General features: G+C 37.8%; 2 protein-coding genes across 4 annotated transcripts in view; both read left to right on the top strand.

The window, feature by feature from the left end:
- Positions 1-9,018, top strand: part of ddx42 (DEAD (Asp-Glu-Ala-Asp) box helicase 42) — a 13,181-nt gene extending 4,163 nt beyond the window's left edge. For both annotated transcript variants that reach the window (XM_024272770.2, XM_036213143.1), the window contains 12 exons: positions 381-485; positions 590-709; positions 796-972; positions 1,042-1,170; positions 1,244-1,343; positions 1,419-1,466; positions 1,542-1,639; positions 2,691-2,967; positions 4,256-4,482; positions 4,560-4,670; positions 4,748-4,858; positions 8,115-9,018. In XM_024272770.2, coding sequence (XP_024128538.1) covers positions 381-485; positions 590-709; positions 796-972; positions 1,042-1,170; positions 1,244-1,343; positions 1,419-1,466; positions 1,542-1,639; positions 2,691-2,967; positions 4,256-4,482; positions 4,560-4,670; positions 4,748-4,858; positions 8,115-8,714 — 2,103 coding nt within the window. In that variant the 3' untranslated portion in view covers positions 8,715-9,018. The remainder of the gene's footprint in view (positions 1-380; positions 486-589; positions 710-795; positions 973-1,041; positions 1,171-1,243; positions 1,344-1,418; positions 1,467-1,541; positions 1,640-2,690; positions 2,968-4,255; positions 4,483-4,559; positions 4,671-4,747; positions 4,859-8,114) is intronic.
- Positions 9,019-10,903: 1,885 nt separating this feature from the next.
- limd2 (LIM domain containing 2) lies at positions 10,904-23,338 on the top strand. 2 transcript variants are annotated; one of them, XM_024271523.2, is made up of 4 exons: positions 10,904-11,139; positions 18,397-18,441; positions 19,713-19,849; positions 19,944-23,338. In XM_024271523.2, the coding sequence occupies exons 1-4, from the start codon at positions 11,137-11,139 to the stop codon at positions 20,101-20,103; spliced, it is 345 nt and encodes a 114-aa protein (XP_024127291.1). In that variant the 5' UTR covers positions 10,904-11,136; the 3' UTR covers positions 20,104-23,338. The 2 variants fall into 2 exon arrangements, with proteins under 2 accessions (XP_024127291.1, XP_036069035.1); XM_036213142.1 differs by lacking the exon at positions 10,904-11,139 and having other exon boundaries at positions 18,061-18,441.
- Positions 23,339-23,771: the final 433 nt, after the last annotated feature.

Below are 23,771 nucleotides of genomic sequence, written 5' to 3'. Positions count from 1 at the left end.
AGCTTTGCTAATATTTTAGCCTTATGCTAGCTGTTTTGGCTAAATTAGACATTTTACAATTTTTTCGGCTAATTTAGCATTTAGGTAATACAGTATTTCAGCTACATGCTAGCTTTTTTTGGCAATTTTTGGCCTTTTCTCGTTTTTCGGAGTTTCGCTAATATTTCAGTTACATGCTCGCTGTTTTTCCAAATTAGGATAATTTGGCATATCGCTAATATTTTAGCCATCTATCAGCTTCAGCTAGTAGCTTCAGCCATTTCAGCTATGTTTATTCTGGTTTTCAGAGAAGAAAACAGTTATGTGGGCCTCACAAGAAAAAGTTTGGGGATCCCTGGTCTAGAGGATTTCTGTTTTCTGATTTTTCGGTGGTCTTGCAGATTGATTATCCTCCGTTTGAGAAAAACTTTTACAATGAGCACGAGGAGCTCAGCAGCCTCACTGGAAGTCAAGTGGTGGAATTACGGCAGAAACTGAACTTGCGAGTAAGTACACGAGTCATTTTAAAAACAACTGATCCTTTACATTTTAAGCGTTTCTTTGCTCTACATTTTCTCCACCTTCTTTGCTTTCTCCTTTTCTAAATAAGGTATCTGGCGCTGCTCCACCAAAGTTATGCACCAGCTTTGCCCACTTCGGTTTCGATGAGCAGCTGATGCACCAAATCCGAAAGTCTGAGTACACTCAGCCCACACCGATTCAGTGTCAGGTATTGTGCAGCTTTACATAAGACGTGCAGCTGAAAATGTCCTTCAGAGTAGTTGAACGTGGACTCCGGCTCTGATCTGGTTCCAGGGTGTGCCCATCGCTCTGTCCGGACGTGACATGATCGGGATTGCCAAAACCGGCAGCGGTAAAACCGCAGCGTTCATCTGGCCGATGCTGGTCCACATCATGGATCAGAAGGAGCTGGAACCGGGAGAGGGACCCATAGCGGTCATCGTTTGTCCCACGAGAGAGCTTTGTCAGCAGGTGAGAGAAGAGGACTTGTTTTTTGAATGATAGCAATCATCCCACTGATTATCTAACTGCACCTCCTAGATCCACGCAGAGTGCAAGCGCTTTGGAAAAGCTTACTCACTGCGCTCTGTAGCTGTTTATGGAGGAGGCAGCATGTGGGAGCAGGCGAAGGCCCTTCAGGAGGGAGCAGAGATTGTCGTGTGCACTCCAGTAAGAAACTTCTTCCCGATTTGCTCAAAAACACCTCAGTTCCTGTGGAAACGATGCGTTTTGTCTCCCACAGGGACGTCTGATCGACCACGTGAAAAAGAAAGCAACATCCCTTCAGAGAGTGACGTACCTGGTGTTTGATGAAGCGGACCGAATGTTTGACATGGGCTTTGGTGGGCTGATATTTTCGCTATTTTAACAAAAACTGTGTCGTTTTTCATTTAATAATTCTCGGATTTGCCTTTTAGAATATCAGGTCAGATCCATCGCTAGTCACGTTCGTCCCGACAGGCAGAGTATGAGATTTCCTTAAAGTATTTTTTACAAAAATATGAATTACAATATTTAAAACACTCAAACTTCCCTTGCAGCTCTTCTGTTCAGCGCTACATTTCGAAAGAAGATTGAAAGATTGGCGAGAGACATTTTAGTGGATCCTATTCGTGTGGTACAGGGAGACATCGGAGAGGTAAGGAAGTATTTCCACAAATATTTTAGCGAATGAGGCTCACTTTTTTCAACTACAAAAAAGCACTCGCTAGTTTTACTTTGAAAATTGGAAGCTTTAATGACACTTCATTATGAATATTTGTTGTACTTCTGGTAACAGAAATAAGCCCCGCTTATTTTAGTTTATACTTACAATTCAACATTATTCTGCATTTCAGAGTAAAAAAAAAAACATTGTTCCCAAATTGTATTTTTACTAGACTTACTATATTTATAAAGGTCGCGAATTGGCAGTCTTGGGTGTCGTGAATATTCATACTCAAATTTTTTGATTGTAAGTATCCGAGTACTTAGATTTTTGTTACAATAATTTCTTTTTTATATAAATGCGAGTTTTTCAGAACTGTTTACATGTACTGAATTTATGATCGAAAATCCCATTTGCACAATTTCATAGCCAATGGAAAAGCAGCTTCTGTTTAGATCCAAATTTGCTGCTCAACGCTTGTCTTAAAGTTGTTCATAAACCTGCCGCTGTGGGAGGAGCTACTGCCAAAAGTTTTTAGCCTCATCACTAAATCATGAAGACATGATTAATCCTTAAAAATCAAGTTTATTTATTTTAAAGAGCTCTAGAAAAGCGTCAGTGATCACGTCTCCATGTCTGGTTTTATGAGATCTTCCAGTATGTTGAGCTTCACCATCTACTGCAGGAGCTGACGGCTGCTTTCAGCGGTACTTCCATCTCTCTGTGACCCAGTTTGATGACTTGTTGTCCCACATTAATCTGAGCTGGGGAAAATAATAATAATCACCTCATCAAACCGTCACATACCAACAAACCATTTGATGAATTGCAAAAATTCAGATATTTAAACTCTGAAAATATCATATATTCTTTGCCATTACCCTTAGAGAATCGTGCCTCTCAAAATATGCTACGGGACCTTGAATTAGCTATAAAATTACCTAAATGTAACCAAAATAAAAGTAAAAAATATTGTGAACTATATGTAAACTCTGAAATAAATATTTTTTTTTCTGTATTCTCCCTCTCCTCTCCCAAAAAGGCCAATGAAGACGTGACTCAGGTTGTGGAGATGCTCCCCAGCGGCTCAGACAAATGGGGTTGGCTGACTCGGCGCTTGGTGGAGTTCACCTCGACCGGCTCGGTCCTCATTTTTGTCACCAAGAAGGCGAACAGCGAGGAGCTAGCCACAAACTTGACGCAGGAGGGCTACAGCCTTGGCCTCCTGCACGGAGACATGGACCAGAGCGAGAGGAACAAAGTCATCAGCGACTTCAAAAAGAAGAACCTGCCCATCTTGGTGGCCACCGATGTTGCTGGTATGTTTGGAGACTAGTAATGCCAAAAATTATTATTTTAATAGTCGAATAAACACCAGTTATTTTTTCAGATTGGTCGACTGACCAGGTATTGCACAAAGTGGATGTAAAACAAACATCTTAACCATCATTAGCTTTAAACTAACGGAAATCTAGATCTATAGCATTACCTGCGATAATCCTAGTGTGAATGCTGTAAGCTGAATTTGACCACTGAAGATGCTGAAATAGATAGCTAAAAATGCTGAAGCTGATAGATGAAAACACTGAAGCTGATAACCAGCTAAAATATTAGCTAAATGCCAAATTTGCCTGTAAAAATCTAAAAAAAAAACTTAGGTTCGCAAAAACAGCTAGCATGTAGCTTAAAAAAATAGCTAAACTTAGTTGAATGCCAAATTAGCCTAAAAAGTGACAAAAAAGCCCAAGTTAGCCTAAACAGTTATCATGTAGCTGAAATATTAGCTGTACTAAAAAAAGTCTAAAACACAAAACAAAAAAGTCTAAATTAGCCAAAATAGCTAGCATTCAGCTGAAATATTAGCTAAATTCTAAAATAGCATAAAAAATCATAAATTGGCTAAAATAACTAGCAGGTGGCTGAAATATTAGACAAATTCCAAAACAGCCTAAAACACTAAAAACAAAAGCCTAAGTTAGCCAAAACAGCTAGGATGCAGCTGAAACATTAACTAAACTCAAAAATTGCTTCAGAAAAAAAAAATCTTACATTTGCCAACATAGTAAGCATGTAGCTTAAATATTAGCTAAATTCCAATACAGCCTAGAAAACTAAAAGCAAAAGCCTACGTTAGCCAAAACAGCTAGCATGTAGCTGAAATGTTAGCAAAGCTCCAAAGTAACATAAAAAATAAAAACACAAAAAGCTTGATAATCATAATAGCTAGCATGTAGCAGAAATATTAGCTAAATTCCAAAACAGCCTAAAAAACAAAAGCCTTAGTTAGCCAAAACAGTTAGCATGAGCTGAAAATTCAGCTAAACTCCAAAATAGCCTAAAAAACTTTAATAAATTCCAAAATAGTCCAAAAAGTTAGCAGAATGTCATTATAACTTTCAACTTTACTACACTCTTAACTCCATAGAATATAAAGTAACGACTAATCGACTATTAAATTAGTCATCAACTATTTTAATAGTCGATTAGTCGACTAATCGTGGCAGCCCTATTGGAGACTCACGTTTGTGACGTCCTTTTCATCTCTGCAAATGAAATTTATGCTAATATTGGGAGGAAATCTGTGTTTTTTGTGTGCCCCCCTCCTAGCTCGTGGTCTGGACATCCCCTCCATTCGCACAGTGGTGAACTACGACGTGGCGCGAGACATCGACACTCACACACACAGGATCGGCCGAACTGGTCGCGCTGGAGAGAAAGGCGTGGCCTATACACTGCTAACCAACAAAGACACAACGTTTGCTGGAGATCTCGTGCGGAATTTGGAGGGAGCGAATCAAGCCGTTTCCAAAGAGCTGATGGATTTAGCCATGCAGGTGAGACGATTGAAGACTGACGCCTGTGTCTGCTGCAAGTCCGGTTCTTTAGCACAGCTGCTGTGGATTGTTTGCAGAATCCCTGGTTCAGGAAGTCCCGGTTTAAGGGAGGTAAAGGGAAAAGGCTGAACATCGGTGGTGGGGGCCTCGGCTACAAAGAGAGACCAGGACTGGGAGCTGAAAGCTCTGTGAGTTACTGTTGCATAATTTCATCTATATTCCTAAAATCTGACAGAAAGAAATCTATAATGTGTTCACGTTGCAGGATCGTGGCATCAGCAGCAGTTTGCCGTCAGCCAGTAGCTTTGAAGGTTATAGCAAACCGACCTCTGGAGCGATGGGGGATCGCATGTCTGCACTGAAACAAGCCTTCCAGGTACAGTCCATGTTTATCTCCTCATGTATGGGTTTTATGCCATAGTTACTTCTCTTTTTATGCTTTTTTTTGCTTTTAAGTCAGAAATAGGTTTGGTATTTGGATAGAATTATTATGGATGATCTAGAAAACATTTTCCATCTCAATCGAGTATCAAAGTCAAAGCCAAGGCCCGGGGGCCGGATCCGGCCCTCTGGGTAATTATATCCGGCCCTCCAGATTATTTTATTGCTATTAGTGGCCGAATGTTATCTTGCGCTTATTTCTAACTTGTATACTTTTGTCAAAATATATTTTAATGAAGAGTAAAATATTAAAAGTTATTTAAGGTTTAAGTTGAATTATTCTGGAATAATATTCCTGCTTCTTTTTATTAATATTTATGTATAAAAGTTACGGTTTTAAAGGTTTTAAAATTGGCATTCTGCTAAGCTTGTGAACTTTTTTGGCATTTACTAAGATTTTTTTCGGCTATTTTTTGCTAAAATGTCAGCTACATACTAACAGTTTTGGCTAATTAAGATTTTTTTCAGTTTTTAGGCTATTTTGGTATTTAGCTAATATTTCACCTACATGCTAACTGTTTCAACTAACATAGGCTTTAAAAAAAATTAGAATTTGTTGGAGTTAGGCTAATATTTACAAGCTAGCTGTTTTGGGGTAATTTAGTTTCTTTTTTTTTTTCTTTTTTTTAGGCTATTTTGAAGTTTAGCTATTTTTTTTCAGCTACATTCTAGCTGTTTTGGCTAACCTACATTTTTTTTAGATTTGTACAAGCAAATTTGGCATTTTGCTAATATTTTAGCTAGCTATCACCTTCAGCATTTTCACCTATCAGCTTCAGTGTTTTTAGTTATCAATTTCAGCATATTCGTCTATAAGCACTAGCATCTTCAGCGGCCAAATTCAGCTTACAGCATTCACACTAGCATTATCGCAGGTAATGCTATATATCTAGTTCATAAATATGTTAAAAAGTAACAGTTTTAAAGTTGTAAAAATCTAGTTTTAGAGTGTTCAATAAGTGTTTATCCTGTTCGGCCTGCGACCTAAGGTGTGTTTTGGATTTTGGCCCTTGAGTGATTGAGTTTGACACCCCTGTCTGAAGTGAGTTTGTTTCCCTCAATAATCCAGAACCAATTTTCAGTCCAAATACACCCAAGTAAATCCTGGGACCAGGAACCTCTCTCGGACCCTTGTTTGTACTACATTTATTTAACAAATTACCACAATGGGCTATACACACATGCTACTTCTGCATTTGATGTAAGGAATTTCCTGTTAGAGAATCAAAAGCAGAACATTGCATGAACATGGACAAGTCTTAAGAGTTTACTAGATTTCTTCTGAAGCTTCCTAAAGTCACAATAAATGAAATCTGAGTCCAGAAGGACATTAGGTGGGCTATCCTGTATAAAGGATGTATGCTATTGCAGTGTTCATGTCAGCTGCAGTAATGTAAACAAATGTGTCTACACTCAAACATTCGACAGCAACATAAAAAACATGTCACACTCTGTTCCTAGACACCAGGATGTACAACAGGAAGCAAATTCCTTTCAAAAAGAACAGACACATCTTCTTTTAAACGCCTGCGCCCATCAGAATTCGACAGCTTGATAAGGAATAAAATGAAAATAAAAGGGATTTTGGTGAATAATAATGCCCAACTTCCTCTGTAACTCACTGTATCTTTTGGTAACTGTGGACGCTTCATGTCCTGTCCTTTTGTTTTTGTCTTTTTTGTCATTGTGTAAACACTCAACAACAAACAAGCATTTAAAAAAGCAAACAAAAGTCTGTTAATACACAGAATTGTTATTTGTTTTTGGAAAATCTGAAGTTAGCCACAAGCAGAAATAATGTAGGACATATTTTCAGCAGAGCAGCAGGAGTTCATTAAAAATTTGCCACTTGGTTGGCATGGAAGTTAGCCTCTGCCAATGTCCCATCAGCCCTTTGTTTACGCTCTCTCCCGCTAGCCTATAGCACCTCACAAGCCCAAGCTAACAGTAGCATCTCAAAAAAAAAAAATATTCGGCAAGAAGTATCAGACCTATCCAGCCATATAGTTTAGAGCATGTGTCAAAGTCAAGGCCCGGGGGCCGGATGCGGCCCTCCGGGTAATTCTATCCGGCCCCCCAGATCCTTTTATTTTAGTGTTATGAATGGCCTGATGTTATTTTGCGCTCATTTCTAACTTGTATAATTTTGACAAAATATATTTTGTATGGAGGGTAAAATATTAAAAATGATTTAAGGTCTAAGTTGATTTTTTCTGGAACAATTTTCCTGTTTTTTTTTTATTATTCATACAGTATTTATGTTAAAAAGTAGCAGTTTTAACGTTAAAAAAAATTGGCATTCTGATAGCTTTTTGGACTTCACTAAGATTTTTAGGCTATTTTAGAGCTTAGCTAATATTTCAGCTACATGCTAGCTGTTTTGACTAATTAAGGTATTTTTTCAGTTTTTTTTTTAATATATATATTGAAGTTTTAGCCATTTTTTCAGCTACATGCTAGCTGTTTTGGCTAACCTAGTGTTTTTTCCCCTTTTTTAGGCAGAGTTAGGCAAATATTTACATGCTAGCTGTTTTGGCTAACCTAAGTTTTTTTTTTTCCTTTTTTTTAAGCTAATTCTGCATTTAGCTAATATTTTAGTTGGCTATCAGCTTCAGTGTTTTTAGCTATCAATTTCAGCATCTTTATCTATCAGCACTAGCATCTTCAGCGACCACATTCAGCTTACAGCCTTCACACTAGCATTAATGCAGGTAATGCTATATATCTAGTTCATAATTATGTTACAGTTTTAAAAATCTAGTTTTAGAGTGTTCAATAAATGTTTATCCTGTTCGGCCCGCGATCTAAGGTGTGTTTTGGATTTTGGCCTCTTGTGGGATTGAGTTTGACACCCCTAGTTTTGAGGCAGTTATCAGCTCAGATGAGGAGAATGAAGACGTTAATGGATCTATTTGTCTGTAAGTGGATACATCAGAATCGTGGAGTAGGAAGGCTTTGGCCCCGCCCATGGCAGTCACAACCACAAACCTGAGCTTTTTCAAAACACTGGTTTTCATCTAATTCAGCATGATTTGAAAGGCAGTTTTAATCTGAAATTATTTTATATTTGTCCTCCATCATGACAAACACAATTTTTATTGGAGTGGGTCTTTGATGATGTTGATGTAAAGAATTTATTGGTCCTTTTTTTTCCCTCCCAGCTAATCACTTATTATTTTTTTTCCATCCAGGCTCAGTATAAAAGCCACTTTGTTGCTGCATCCAGCGGTCCTCCGAAGCTCAGCGCCAAATCCAGCAGCACCTCCGGCTGGACCAGCGCTGGCAGCCTGAGCTCTGTCCCAACAGAATCCGCCAACGGCTCAGAACGCTCTCACATGGCCAACTTCGCCATGGCTGGTTTCACCAGCGCCGGCTCCCTGAGCTCGGTGCCCCCCGTCCCCAGCAGCCCACAGCACAGCGTCGCCACCCCCCCACCCCCCTCCCCAAAAGAGAGCTCACGAGACAGACATGGGGAGGAGCGGGGCCGCCACGACGACAGTCACCGCCACAGCGACAGAAGCGATAGGCACAGCGGAGACGATCGCCACGGAGACCGAGATCGGGATCGCCGCGGAGACCGGGATCGGGACCGGCATGGGGATCGGGATCGCCACAGCAGCAGCAGCCGCCACAGCGACAGCCGCAATGGCGACGGAAGCAAGAGAGATCGAGACGACAGCAGGGGCGATAGAGATGGAGGAGACAGGAGGAGCGGAGAAGGGCGGGACAGAGATGACAGCTTTGCCGTCCCTGACCCACCAAAACGAAGAAAAAGCCGATGGGACAGCTAAGGGAAGATTAGCAAACGCGATAATATCATTTTGTGCTACCAACTTTTTGCTCCATAACAGAATCTGTAGCTGTAGCAGGACAGACGCTGGCACAAGCACAAATCTAAGAGGGTTTACTTTAAATCTAGTGAACGCGTCCTAAAAACCCCGTCAGGTTGATTAAGACCTCAGTGAAACCCAGTTTGCTCTGATGACGGCTTAAAGACGGCCATTGTACATACGCCATCCAGGCTGCTATCACTGTAAGCAATAGAGTTGTAATGAAAACTTGTCTGTGAATTAAAAAAAGTGTTATTGTTCATGAGCTCCTAACTTCATGTGTTGCTTGCCGAGCTGGTTTCCCAAAAGGTTTTCATTTAGTTCTTGTTATTTACAAATAAATCCACATATCAAGACAATAAAGTGTTGCTCGTCTTGTATTCTAGTGTTGATCCTTTCCGATGAAATATCTCTGTTTTCGTTAGGTTGTTAATCTAACTTTTCTTATGAATTCATAATCTTTTTTTGCCTTTTTTTGTTTATTTCTTACAAAAAACAATGATAAATATATGTTTTTGCTAACAATAGTCATTCAAGAGTTTCTATTTGACAGTGAACATGTTTAAAAAGGAGATCTGTTCTTGAACGCCACATCTTAAATATGTTTTAATTCTGGTGTCAGGTTGTGGTTATGTTGTAATTTAAGGAACAAAATTGGCCAACTTGCTCTGACTAAGAATGCTGGAAGTCCGATAAAACCTGAGATGATAAAGCTTTTACTCTGTTTTTAGTTTTGCTGCAAATCTTAAATTTTAGGCCAAACTTTAGTATTCATTTTAGTGAGAAGCATATCTGTTTGCATTTTCTTTTCAAGGCAGAAATTTATCAAACATTTACATTTCTTTAAAAAGTATATTTTTATATAGCTACCACAAAAATGTAACATAAATATCTCTAAAATAAAACTTTTTTTTTCAAAACTCCTGCCAAAGTCATATTTATGAAGCTAAATTGGGGTCAAATTATTTCAAACCCAAATAAAAAAAAAATTTGGTGTTTGGCCAAAAAAATTTAAAAAATAAAAATAAACGTAATTATTTTCAGCTTCAAATGTTCCATGTTTTAGGTTTCAAAACTCAAAATTTATGTTTCCAAACTTTTTTTTTTTCATTTTAAAATCTTTTTTTCACTTTCAGCTCTTTTTTTTTTTGTTGTTTGTTTTCGAATCTGAAAATTTCCATCTCAAAACTTTTGGCCCCGAAGGACCAAGCTATCATTCGATTAAGTTTACGTTTTTTCCTGAAGAACATCAAACCACTTGTGCAATTAGCACTAAAATAAGAACTAAAGTCACAGTTTTAAAATAAACCCCCAACATGTATGGAGCCGGATTGTGGCCAACATTATTTGAAACCCAAATAAAAGAAATAGAAAAAAAATATTGGTGTTTGGCAAAAACAAAAAAAAGTAAAATGTAAGACTTTTTACGATTCTACAATAAACAATTATTTTCAGCTTCAAATGTTCTGTTTTTTTTGTTTCAAAACTCAAAATTTCCGTTTCAAACCTTTTTTTTCATTTTCAGCTCATCTTTTTTTTGGTTTTGAATCTGAAAATTTCCGTATAAAAAATTTGGCCCTGTTGTGACCCATTGGGGTGGGGCTAACATGAAGGACCAATCAAAATTGATGAGGGTTGTAACTTCCGTCCCGGTGCATTTACTGACTCTGAGAACATGGATAATTACAAACAGAAAATGTTTGTATTGTCTTTACTATCATAAACGGAAGTTGTCCCAAGACAGGTGTAAAAATCAGAGTTTTATCACGTACAAACCGCACGTCCGAAATGCTGTTCTAGCCCGTTCAGAGTCCAAAGTTGATTTTGATTGGTCCTTTGTGTTAGCCCCGCCTCAATGCGCCACAACGGGGCCAAAAGTTTTTAAATTAAAATATTTTGATTCGGAAACGGAAAAAAGTGAAAAAATGATTTTAAACTGAAAAAAGTTATTAAATAGAAATTTTGAGTTTTAAAACGTAAACATTTGAACATTTGAAGCGTAAATATGTTTAATTTAGAGTAGCAAAAAGTTTTGGGCATTTAACATTTTTTGGCAAAACACCAATATTTTTTTTATTCGTTTTATTTGGGTTTCAAATAATATCGACCTCAATTCAGCTCCATACAGATTCGGTCATGGTTTAGGTTTTTCCGATAGCCCCTGAATGCACCAAGAACAGATGAGAACCAATGGCGCGCGACATCCTGCCGGAGGAAAAACGGCCGTTCTGTTGAAAACCGAGACGGGGAGCGGAGCTGCTCTAGAAACTCAGCCGGCACTGAGCTCAGCTTTCACCGCTACACCTCCCATACAGAAAGAGCACGTTTCTGCGCGTAGTTTGACGCCGAATCGAGTGTTTTATCCCGCCGGTGTAGCGCCCAGATGGTGAGTTTTTTTTTTTTTTCCTCGTCTTTTGCACCGTGTCTGCAGCCTCTCCTCTGCTCTCCTCTCCGCAGTCTCTCATCAGCCTGGTTTGTGAGAGATGAGGTGATGGTGTCTGTGTACATACACTGTTTACACACTGAGGTGATGTTTCTTTAGATTAGATCGTGTACGTACGTGAAAAAGCGAGAAAATGCTATTTTCTGTTTTTTTCCCCTGGTATTTAAACGCCCGCTGCCGTGCTCCCCAAAATGCTAACAGGGTTCGTTCTTTGCTAGCTTGATGGCTAATTTATACATCAAACACGTTCATTTACGTTTTTTAATTTCTTAATTTTTATACCATATATTTTTATTTTAACAGTACATTTTTAGTTGTATTATTTATAAGTTTTTTTTAAATCATTTTAAATTAGGGGTTCCTTTAAATCCGTAGCTAATTTACATTATTTAGCTAATACATTTTAATTTTTTATTTATTATTGTATGTACTTATTTTTTTTCTTTAAAGTGTAAGTAATCATTTTTAGTTTGTTTTTAATATTAATCATTCAAAAATAATAGCTTTTTAATTTATTTTGTTTTAGTTTTATCACAAAAACATAAAAATAAATGTTTGTAGGATGTTTCAAACCAACTAATTCAGTCCAATTATTATAGTTGCTTAAAAAAATAGCTTTTTTCCCCTGAATATTTGTCCTGTTTTGTGGTTCAGTTGGATATTGGGGGGTCAAGTTGACCCAAATATCACATCTGTAAACTCATTTTTTTAAGTTCCACTTTAGTTTGAGATTAATTAAGTAAATTTAAGGCAGTGATGTTAAACTCAATTGTTCAGGAGGCCAAAATCCCCCAAAAAGCTGAGGTCGCGGACCGAACAAGATAAAAAATCTGAAATTTTTAAAACTTTATAAACATTACTTTTCATCATAACTATGAAAAATTAAAAATAAGGACTATAATTCCACAATAAATCAACTTAAATCTTAACATTTTAACACCTGAGGTGTCACCGGTGATGCTTAAACATAAAATCTTTAACATACTATAACTTTTAAACCGTTAACACGATAATTTAAGCAGATTTTGAAGGAGAAAAGACGTTTTCTCCTTCAAAATCTACTTGAATTATTGTGTTAATGGTATAAAAGTTACAGTAAATCAAAGAGCATAAACGCTGGAGCTCCGGTGTTAAAGGGCTAAACAACTTCTAATATTTTACTTATATTTTTGTCAATATTATTCAAGTTAGAGATGATCGCAAGATAACATCGGAGGGCCGGATAGAGCTACTATGAGGGCCGGATCCGGCCCCCGGGCCTTGACTTTGATACATGTGATTTAAAGCTTTAAATTGAAACTTGAGCTGCTGAAGATGTCGAGAAATCACTTTTCAAGGACCGCAATGGCTGTAGCATATGGTAACAGAGCTTAAAAATGCTTGTTTTCATTTCCTGTCACTGTCTGTCCGTCTGAGCGAGTCGACAGCACAGATTAACACCCTCCTCTGTGTTACTATCCTGGTTAGTTTGACTTCTGCTTGCCTTACTCAGAAGTAAATGATGGGTTTGAGTTCGGTTTAAGAGTCAAACAGGTTATCCAGTTCAGCATTTTTAGTAGTTATGCTGTTTAAAAACAAAAGAACAACTCCTTTTGAATAGAACGAACTGTACGAACAGATACTTATCATGGGTTTATTGTATTTTTTTGGCATAGTGCTATGTTTTTCTATTTATTTTTTGCAAGTCAAATGAGCTGTACGAGGAAGCGGTTCAGTACCCCACTGTACTGGAAAAAATTGTTGTTTTTTCCCCCTGAGGGCAAAACAAATCACACTAACGGATCAACGTATTAGCATGAAGGCTTTTGGTCTGTTTTCACCATCATCTGTCCTACTTTATTAAAAAAATATAAAATTTTGAGAGACATTTTGATTGTTGGGCACCTTAATTGCGTGTAAAAGCATAAAATTTAATTGAATTGTGGTAAAAAACGCTTAAAATGTGCCAAAAAAGTACAAAAAGGTGTGGTATTTAATGATTCGATATACTTCTCCTGCACATGAGCGAGGTTTGCGATGGAAATGTCACTCTACGAGCACACTCCATATTTGCATGTCAACCTTTGTTTTGTGTAGTTGTGTTTTCTCTGACTAAATGAGACTTGTTGAAGACTCGGGGCTCCAAATTCCACCCCTGAGGACAATTTTATTGTGAAATCTTCCATCCCTCCAGTCCTTGATCATATCTGATCAGGTGGAGCAGCTGGTTTCCTAAAACCGTCTTAGATGTTTCAGCAGTTCCTCATGTCAAGTTGACACAAGCTTCAAAATTGCAGCACATTCTTACACAACCAGCAAGCCCCCACTGGCTTTCTTTCCTTCTTTCATTCTTCTCCTAAATTTAGAGAAGATAACAAATAAAATCCAAATATTTCTGCATGTCAGCACAGATTGTTAACTCGCCTTAATGATAAGAGGATCAAAAGGTTTAATTTGGAAGCTCTAAAACCATTTTTAAAATGAGGAAGTAGAGTTTTAGTAAAGTGTTTGCACTGTGGCATTTTTGATAGATGAGCATGACGTTGTTAACCACCATGAACCAGAAAAAAAAAAAAAAAACTGCTAATTTTCTCGATCTGAAAGAAGAACAGGTGTAGAAACGAGTAAAACGTTTCACCAAAAAAGGAAAAAACACACAAAGTGCAGCAAATGCATCTTTTTTATAATTGCATTCATTTTTTTAGAGATCTAAAACATAAAACGGTGATCAGCAGGTTATTTAAAACGTTTAGTCTGAATGTTTGACAGGAAGTTGAAACGGGTTTCTGTCTGCTGACAGCAGAATCGTGCAGACATGCAACAGAGAACTTCTCTGGAAGGTTCTACCGAGACATGGAAGGTGAAAAAAGGGAAGAAAAGTTGCAGAACAGACTGCAGATCTGATTACGCTGCACTCCCATTCGTACCACTCAAACCAGTCAGTTATCTAAACTCACACTTGGTTCATGATTTTAGAAACATCTCTTCTTGAGAATATTTTTCCATTACCTCTAGAGTAGGACTGCCACGATTAGTCAACTAATCGACGACTAAAATAGTCTACGACTTATGTAATGGTAGATTCGTCTTTATATTTTATTGAGCCATCAGTTATGATGGCAATATGATAGCTTTTTGGACTATTCTGGCATTTATTAAGGTTTTTTAAGGTTAATTTGGAGTTTAGCTAACATTTTAGCTACATGCTAGCTGTTCTGGCTAGTTTAGGATTTTTTTTTTTATTTTTAGGCCATTATGGAGTTTAGCTAATATTTCAGCTACACGCTAGCTGTTTTGGCCAATTTAGGCTTTTTTTTGCTTTGTTTTTTATGCTATTTTGGAGTTTAGCTAACATTTTAGCTACATGCTAGCTGTTTTGGCTAATTTAGGATTTCGTTTTTTACTTTTTTAGGCCATTGTGGAGTCTAGCTAATATTTCAGCTACATGCTAGATAATTTGGTTAATTTAAGCTTTTTTTTAGGCTACTTTGGAGTTTAGCTAACATTTTAGCTACAAGCTAGCTGTTTTGGCTAATTTAGGCTTTTTTGCTTTGTTTTTTTTAGGCTATTTTGGAGTTTAGCCTACATTTCTGTTACATGCTAGCTATTTTGGCTAATTTTGGATTTATTCACTTTTTAGGCTATTTTGGAGTTTAGCTAACATTTTAGCTACAAGCTAGCTGTTTTGGCCAATTTAGGCTTTTTTTTGCTTTGTTTTTTTATGGTATTTTTGAGTGTAGCAAACATTTTAGCTACATGCTAACTGTTTTGGCTAATTTATGATTTCGTTTTCACTTTTTTAGGCTATTTTGGAGTTTAGCTAATATTCCAGCTCCAATCTAGCCATTTTGCTTAACTTAGGCTTTTGTTTTTAGTTTTTTAGGCTGTTTTGGAATTTAGCCAATATTTCTGCTATCTGCTAGTTATTTTGGCTATTTTTTGCCTATTTTTTTAAGGTTGTTTTGGAGATTTGCTAACATTTCAGCTACATGCTAGCTATTATGACAAACTTAGGCTATTTTAGTTTTTTAGGCTAATTTTGCATTTAACTAATATTTTAGCTGGTTATCAGCTTCAACATTTTCATCCATCAGATTCAGTGATTTCAGCTATCAGCTCTAGCATCTTCAGCGGCCAAATTCAGCTTACAGCATTCACACTAGCATTATCGCAGGTAATGCTATATTTCTAGTTTTTAAGTCATTCAAAATTAATGATGGTTAAGATTTGTGTTTTACATCCAGTTTGCACATGACCCAATTAGTCGACTAATCGGGGAAAAAATAGTCGACTATTAGAATAATCGTTTGCGGCAGCACTACTGGGGAGCGTTTGTTTGCTTAGAACAGGGGTGTGCAACCTTTAACGCTAAACGAGCCACTTGGTCTAGTTTCTTACAGACCAGAACCCAACGAGAGTCTCATTTTATCGTTTAAAAATGCCCCGTTTTTTACAAAACTTTAACCACTTTAGTGTAATTTACCAAAATAAAAAACTTTTAGATACTTTTATTTGACTATGAATTAAAATGCAAATTTAAAGAATATTTCAGTATATTACCTTTTTTTCTTAGTTGCTTGACATGTAAAAAATCTGAACTGAAATGACAAAACTTAACTAATCTCTTATTTATTCAATTATTAGCATTTTTAATTATTGCTTAAGAGCCACAGGTTGCAGACCCCTGGTTTAGAAGTACAAATATATCAGTCTGAATCTAACAAAAAATACTTTCTGGTTAACATTTTCACTGGTTTAATCTAATCAATGAGTATCTTCGTGGTTTTCAGGGTTGAAAGAGAGCAGCTCTTCACTTTTCTTTCTCTCCAAATGCCAGAACAATGATTCTGTTTCTAAAAATATGAAGGGAGAGATTATAAAAAAAAAAATCCTATTTTGGAAAAATGACTCAATACGTCAGCACAGATCCCGTCTTTCCTTTAAAGGTGTTCCTATAAAAGTAAACATTACTCGTCTTGTTTGAAGTCGTTGACTTTTAACTTTTACAGTCCTGTTAAAAAATAATGTTTGGAATAAAAGAAGGATCCAATAAACTATGATGACAACGTGGAACTGTTTGCTGTTCTGGTGTCTGTGCAGCTTCAATGAAGAACAGTCAACATGTACATGCACACATGCTTTTAATTTGAAAAGTTTTTTATCCGAATTTTATGTAAGAATGTGAAAGATTTGTGGCTAAAGTTATAAAGGTGGAAATATTCCTAAAAACATTGTTTTTGAAACAAAAAATGTGATGGTTTGTACACAAATCAGGATATCGTACAATAACTCTCCTCCGTATCATTTAACAAACAAATTCTAGTTTATTGAAGCTCTCAAACAGTCAAATATATTAGCAATCCTGATGTTTTTCTAATGGTTTGCCTGGACAAACAGAAAGAAAACGGAAACCTGTGGTTATGAGGAAAGCAAACACAGCCCCACGCTGGTTGACATGTGCAGGTGAGATTAAATCTGAAGTGAGGGCTCAGAATGAGCGGCCGATACTGTGAGCTTAGCACCGACGCTCTGTTGCAAGACGATTTGAACGCTGAAAGTGTTCTTTGTTTTCTAAGATAACCGCAATCCAGCTGGCTCGAGCTTCTTACACGCCGTTGCTCCACAGCTAAAAACTGTTTCAGGTGTAGCGATTATTTACAACCTCTGAGCGGGAACTCCTTGTTCTGCAAAACTGGCAGATTGTGTTCATGGTGTTAGTTGTAAAATATCTGATTATCATTTTGAAATAAAGAAAATTGGTGCTTGACTTGCAGCTGAGGAAAGGAGATATCACAACTACTTCCTGCCACATTTGAGCTGCTTGGTTGAAGCTGAAATTCATGTACATATAAGGTAAAGAGAGCGGATGGCATCGCCTAATTTAAAGTCTATCAAATGTTTTTGCAGAAAAATTCTTCTCACTGGTTGTGCTCCAATTTATATACAAAGCACCACAATTAATGTCATAATTGGAACTATTTTGCATTTTTTCCATTTATATATAGTTCTATAAATCATGGATTGTTAGAATTTTACAGTGTTGGTTTTGTTAAATAAAAATTGGGTAATCAAGCAACTCATTTTGGTGCTTTTTTTTTTTTTTCCTGTGCCAACAGGAAGTGGTTTAGCATGCAGGCTGTTAGACAAACAGAAAAGAGTGATCTTTGTATCTAGCAACAACAAATGAGCTGTTCTCCGGGGGGAAAATGCTGCAGCCTCTCGGGTGGGAGTGGATCTAAAGGAAACTGCAGGACTTCACTGTTGATTAACTTATCATTTCAAAACATTTTCATCCGCCCCTCATGAATTTAGCGTTATTAATGTTCTGCCCCATCCGCCGGGGATGAAGTCAGCTCAAAAATAAGAGATAAACTGTGTTTGAATGGAAGCTGTGGATTAGTAAATTGATTCTGGAAGGTTTGAAATGCATTAGATGTAAAGTTTTTGAACAGGAAGTGAGTTTACGTGGCCTAAAAAGACACAAACTGCATAAAAAACAAAAAAAATTGCCCTCTCCTTTTCCTGATCAAATCTTTGTTTCCTGAGTGCATGGGGACCGGTTCTTCTCCCACGTTCCTAATCCACCTTGTCCTCCACATTCAGCCAAACTGCTTTACATAACAAGCTTTTAGCCGAGTCAGCCGTGGACTTTTCCCCTTCCTCTACTCACTTTTTTCCTGCACTCATTTTTTTATTAGTTCTCTGAGAGTCCTGTTGGCTCCACATACAGTCTACGCTGAAGGCGACGGTAGTCTTCATCAGCAACTAAACCTATAAATTTGCACAATCATGGAGTTTATTACAGAACATTTTCATAAATCGGCAGGAGTGGTTTTCTGTTCCGTTAACTCGGCTAACATTAGTCGAGAGCACATATTGTTCTTCACTTCAGACCGGTTCTGGACTGTTCTGCTGTCCGGATGGCGGTTGGATGCAGAACAAACAGACGGCACCTGATCCTCTCCCCAGGGGGGTAAAAGACAGATGGAACAAATGGAAACTGGGGGGCGAGAAATAGATCAGAATCCAGAAACAGACGCATAGGTAAAGAGACGACACCGCTACGTTTCTGAGCCTCTTCAGTTGCCTGGAATTTGAGAGCACATATATGTTGTTGAACACCGTTGTTCCTAAAAAAAAAACAGCAGGTTTGGACTTAAAGCAGGTTCTAACAGAAGGTGGAACATGTTTTACATTTTTGTTTTGTTTTTTTTCTCCCAGGAGACCAGAAACGCTACAGAGGAAAAGCCCGTCCAGCGGTCTAAGGTATAGTTCGTATTTCCTTTTTCCATAACGGTTTTCTGGTTTTAGGCCTTAGTCCACATGTGTCAAAGTCAAGGCCCGGGGGCCAGATCCGGCCCTCCAAGTGATTCTATCCGGCCCCCCAGATAATTTCCTTTTATTGTTATCTTTTGGCTTGCGTACAAGATGTTATCTTGTGCTCATTTCTAACTTGCATAATTTTGAAAAAGTATATGATCCCACGTCGCTCCTTCGGGTTGGACCCGACCGGGGCCCGTGGGAGGAGCCCCGGCCACCAGGTGCTCGCCTCTGAGCCCCAACCCCGGGCCTGGCTCCAGGGTGCGGCCCCGGTGACGCCAATCCGGGCAACGTAACGGGATCTCTGGCTTGACACTCATAAAAGGGGTTGCGGGGAAGATCCAGGACACGCTGGAGAGACTATGTTTCTCGGCTGGCCTGGGAACGCCTTGGGGTCCCCCCAGAGGAGCTGGAGAAGGAAGTCTGGGCATCTTTGCTTGGACTGCTGCCCCCGCGACCCGGTCCTGGATGAGCGGAAGAAGATGGATGGATGGATGGCTAGCAGTTTTGGCTAATTTAGACTTTATAAAAGTTTTTTTAGGCTATTTTGAAGCCAACCTAAGTTTTATTTATTTATTTATTTAAGTTTTTTAAGTTAATTTGGCATTTAGCCAATATTTTAGCTGGCTATCAGCTTCCATGTTTTTTAGCTATCAATTTTAGCATCTTTAGCTATCAGCACTAGCATCTTCAGTGACTTATTGACTGTATATTTAATTTACAATGGAAGACACAGATGATGGTGAGAAACTTTTATTTTGAAGACGGTAATCACGCCTCCATATCTGGTTTCATGAGATCATTCAGAGACCGTCCCAGTACGGTGGGGTTCAGCATCTGCTAAGTGATGGCTGCTTTCAGCGGTACTTCTGTCTCCCTGTGACCCAGTTTGATGACTTGCTTATTGCTTTTTATTATCATCTCCATATAAATAAGAAAAATATAATAAATTTCAGCAGGAAAGTAATGAGCTTCTAAAACTCCATGTTGGTTTTGGACTCCAACCACTCATCACAGGACTCCCTGGTTAATTGATTAAAGTGATGTGTTTTCATCACCGAAGTGCAGATATTTGAAGTCTGGACATGTCCCAATATGTTTGGTGTGAATGTAGCTTTAGCAAATCAAACTTTCCTGCAGGACTGTTTTCCTTTTCTTTTTTGCAATCTCTCGTCTCACTTGAATGTAACGGTGTGTCTGTATTCTTATGGATCCAGTCTTTTAGCTTCAAGACCCAGAAGGAAGTGTGCACATCATGTGAGAAGACAGTCTACCCAATGGAGAGATTGGTTGCCAACAACCAGGTCTTCCATTCCTCTTGTTTCTGCTGCAAACACTGCAACGCCAAACTCAGGTGCGTAAACTTTCTTTATTTTTGTTTGGATATTTCCTCTTCTTCCTCCTCCATGTTTGTTCTGAACGGTACCATTTCCTCCTCCCTTTGGCAGCCTTGGCACCTTTGCAGCCCTTCAAGGAGAGTTTTACTGCAAGCCGCACTTCCAGCAGCTGTTCAAAAGCAAAGGAAACTATGACGAGGGTTTTGGACGCAAGCAGCACAAAGAGCTGTGGGCCTCCAAGGAGACGGATAATATAACACAGACTCCGTGATCCCGTCCGCCGGAACGCTGCCCCAGATCTGCCTTTTTATTTTCTGCTTAACATCTCTAGTTTTCCTTTTAACAGTGGTTACATGCCTCATTTGCCATCATTCTTTTATTGCCTTTTCCTATTTCAGTTTGATATTGGTTGTTGATTGTGACCAAAAGCCTTCTCTGGTATGCAAAACCCCTCCTGAACGGTTTCATCGTCTCCATCTTTTTTTTATAAGATAGTTGTATGCTCGTATAAATGTCCTGCATTAGAGCATGCACTCAGGTCAATTTCTAGAATGAAGTCAAGCAAACAAAAGCATCCTCCTCTGCAGTACGACAGCCTGTTAGAAGCATACTTCAGGAGCAAACAGGGTACTGGATAATAACCGTGCACACTGGCAACAGCTCACCTCACGTTTTCGTTTAAATATTTATCTCTATCGATTCTACTTTCCGACGGCTTGCCCTTGCATGTTGGTGTGACTGGATTCCAAGAGCCGTTTCTTATGATGGTGGTTCGTGTCGTGGACGGTTTGGTCCCATGGATGAACAGCTTTGAGAGCTCGATCCTCTCTGTGCTTTTAATGTACAAATGTTAATGTAATTGTCAGCGTGTGTATAGTATCTCTACATAGCGTTGTAGTTTGTGGTTGGTGGACTGGCCCCGCCCCCTTCGCTGTACTTGTGGTGCACAAACGCATATTATATCTAGATGGGAAATGACACAAAAAAAAACTTAAAAATTGACGAAAAAGACCCACTCCGATCATCTTCAGAGTGATTTTTAGTAGGGGTGTAACGGATCACAGATAAAGCCACGGTTCGGACCAAACATCGTCTGTCCAAAACAAATGCGGCAAATTCACGTGCTGTACACGTCTTTGTTTAAACAAGCTTCTTGACGGTTATCTTAAAGTCTGTTAGCCTGGAGCTCCTGCCGCATGTGGGCGGAGCTTCTGTCAAAAACTTTTCTCGAAGTCGTCACGGAGGACGCAGACTGAGAGATCGGATTAATTTATTTTGAAAAGCTGAATAAAAGCTTCGGTGCACGTCTCCACGTCTGGCGGTTTAACAGGGACATGCCGTCAGGGGAAGGCAGTACGGCAAGCCAAAAGGGTCAAAAATCGCCAGGAAACGCCGGCATGGCAGTTAATAATAGATAATGGTAATTATTTGAAATATTTAAATGTTCCCACAGTTAGTTTCATATAATTAATACAAAAAATAACAAAAGTTTAATTTTAACTTTAAATTTAAGATTTAATTAGGACATTGGAGAGTATTCCACTCTTTATTGGACACTTTAAAGACACAAAAGTATTTCTTTTAATTTGAAAGAATATTAATAAAAAAAAAGTTTACAAATATTTACAAGATATGAGGCATTCATTTCTCTCAGTTTTTCCAGATTTGGTCTCCAGACATGTAAATGTTATCAGAAGTTCAAAGATATGTGTGTATATTTATCCTTTGAAGTACTTTATATATGTTTTAAAGTAATTTTTAGTTTTTTTTTTACCTGTTGTTTTTTTTCTCACTATACATTCATAAAATGATCCGAACTGTGATTTTTGTGATCCGTTATACCCCTAATTTTTACTGTTCCCAGTTGTCTTAATTCATGTTTTTAGCCAAAATTTAAAAACAAAAGTCATTTTTTAGGGCAGTTTCTGTAAAGTTTATTTAGAATTCACCTCTGAGTAAAAGTCGAAATCATTGGAGTCACAAATACGACACAAATACTCCTGATTCACACCGATCAGAATAAACAAATACTCAGAAATGCACATTAGACCTTCATTTTCTTCATATATGTCCTCCAATAATAAGAAAAATACCAAAAGAAAAATGTTCTTGTGAGTGGGTCTGTAACAGATTAGGACTAAAGCTTCTCTCATGAATGATAAAGTATTTAACCGGATCGGAGCCTCCCAGTTGTTGTTCCTCATGCATGCAGGCTCTCGGTGTTTTGTGATGGTTTCTCCCTTTCGCTGTATTCGCACAGTTTGGTACATTAACGTGTTTGATCCCGTGACTGAATCCACATGTTTCCTTGACTGTTTAAAGAACTCTTTCCTGTTTATTTCCCCGTGTTTACCGAACTACGTGCAGCTTAGCAACTGGACCTATTTTTCCTCGATTTTTAAAGTAGAGTTTGATGATAACCCCTTTGGTTACTTGATGTGTGCCTGCAGGCTACATGCAAAACCCAGCAAATAGTGCCCCCTACTGGGGAAAGTGTGACAGTAAGGATGAAATTATTCAAAATAGCCTTTATTGAATTAATTACAGCTGCTTCACGTCTTTTTTTTAATCTTATTTAATTGTAAAACCTAAGAGAATCCAATGTTATATAACATTTCAACACAGTCAAACTAAAGCCATTTAAATATAATTTTTTTAATGTTTGAACCTGACACTTGAATAACACAAAGGACTTCTTGTGACTTAAAGTTTACTGTGAATCTGAGCATGCTGTATAGAAAAGAAAGCTTAACTTGAGCAGATACTTTTTTAAAAAGAGACGCCTTAGAGATGAATAGTTGACCTTGACATGTTCCAAGTGCATTTCAGGGTCTTTATTAGGAAGTCCTCTGTCCATGCCTTGTTAAAAATCCACCTCTTCAGTCAAACATCTCTATGAAGATGACTATTCAACCAGCAGACATGTTTTCCCCCATATTGGAATTGTGATTCTGTGCATTATGATGACTTTTTTTCCTTTAATTTTTGATTCAATATGGTGCCCTGGAACCTACAACATGCTTTGAAACCAATAGAAATGTGTCTAAAGATGCTGTCTGTTATTTCCTGTTCGCAGTTTGCCAAGGTACAAAAAGCAAAATCTGTGAATTTCATCTTCTCCGTGTAAAAGATCTAAAAAGGTACACTTTATTCTGGTGCCAAGAGGCTCAGGTAAATGTTTTATTCTGTGCATCGTTCATCTGTTTTGTTCATCTTAGATTTTCAGCGCTTCTTGTCCCTGACACTATAGAAATGTATGTACATTTTAAAGGTGAAACGATGAAAGTGACCTGTGGATGAAGGTGGCCTTACTGCAGAAAGATGTGTGGACTGTTCGCAGTCGATCCCTTTTTTTTGTTACTTTGTTCTACAATTGAATGTAGTGAAATTTGAACGCCCCCTTTTGGACATAAAAAAGAAAACAATCATTTTGTGCATATTCTTGTTCTTCCTTTTTGTTTTTTTACATGCTTTTAAAATAAAATAAAATGCTGGTATTGATCAAATGTCCTGATTCTGTTGTGTGTGTTTGTGTTTGAATAAAAAAAAAGTCATTTTTCATTCTTATTTTCTATATTGAAGCCACCATGTATGTAAAGAGCTAAAACTAGAACTTCTTTAGCCTTAAGGTTACTTTTGAATGTCAGACTGCAAAAAACAAAAAAAGATTATAGGCAATAATCTGTAAATGTTAACGATAAATACATTTGTTTTAATACTACTGTTAAAAAAGGAGCTGAAGTACTACTTTTTATTTAAGAAATCATGATCATTCCATTAATATAGTGTTTTACATTAAGAAAATAATTTTGTATGTTGGCTTTTCAAAATAACAACATTTAAAGTCTCATCCATCACTTAAAATGTCTTTATCATCATCTGATCTTTTGGATATAAAAACAGTGTAAACATCCAGTTGGTAATGTGAAGAAAAACAGC

This window comes from Oryzias melastigma, linkage group LG8 (assembly GCF_002922805.2).
Source record: "Oryzias melastigma strain HK-1 linkage group LG8, ASM292280v2, whole genome shotgun sequence".
In the NCBI taxonomy this organism is placed as follows: Eukaryota; Metazoa; Chordata; class Actinopteri; order Beloniformes; family Adrianichthyidae; genus Oryzias; species Oryzias melastigma.
This window is presented reverse-complemented; position numbering and strand designations above follow the sequence as displayed.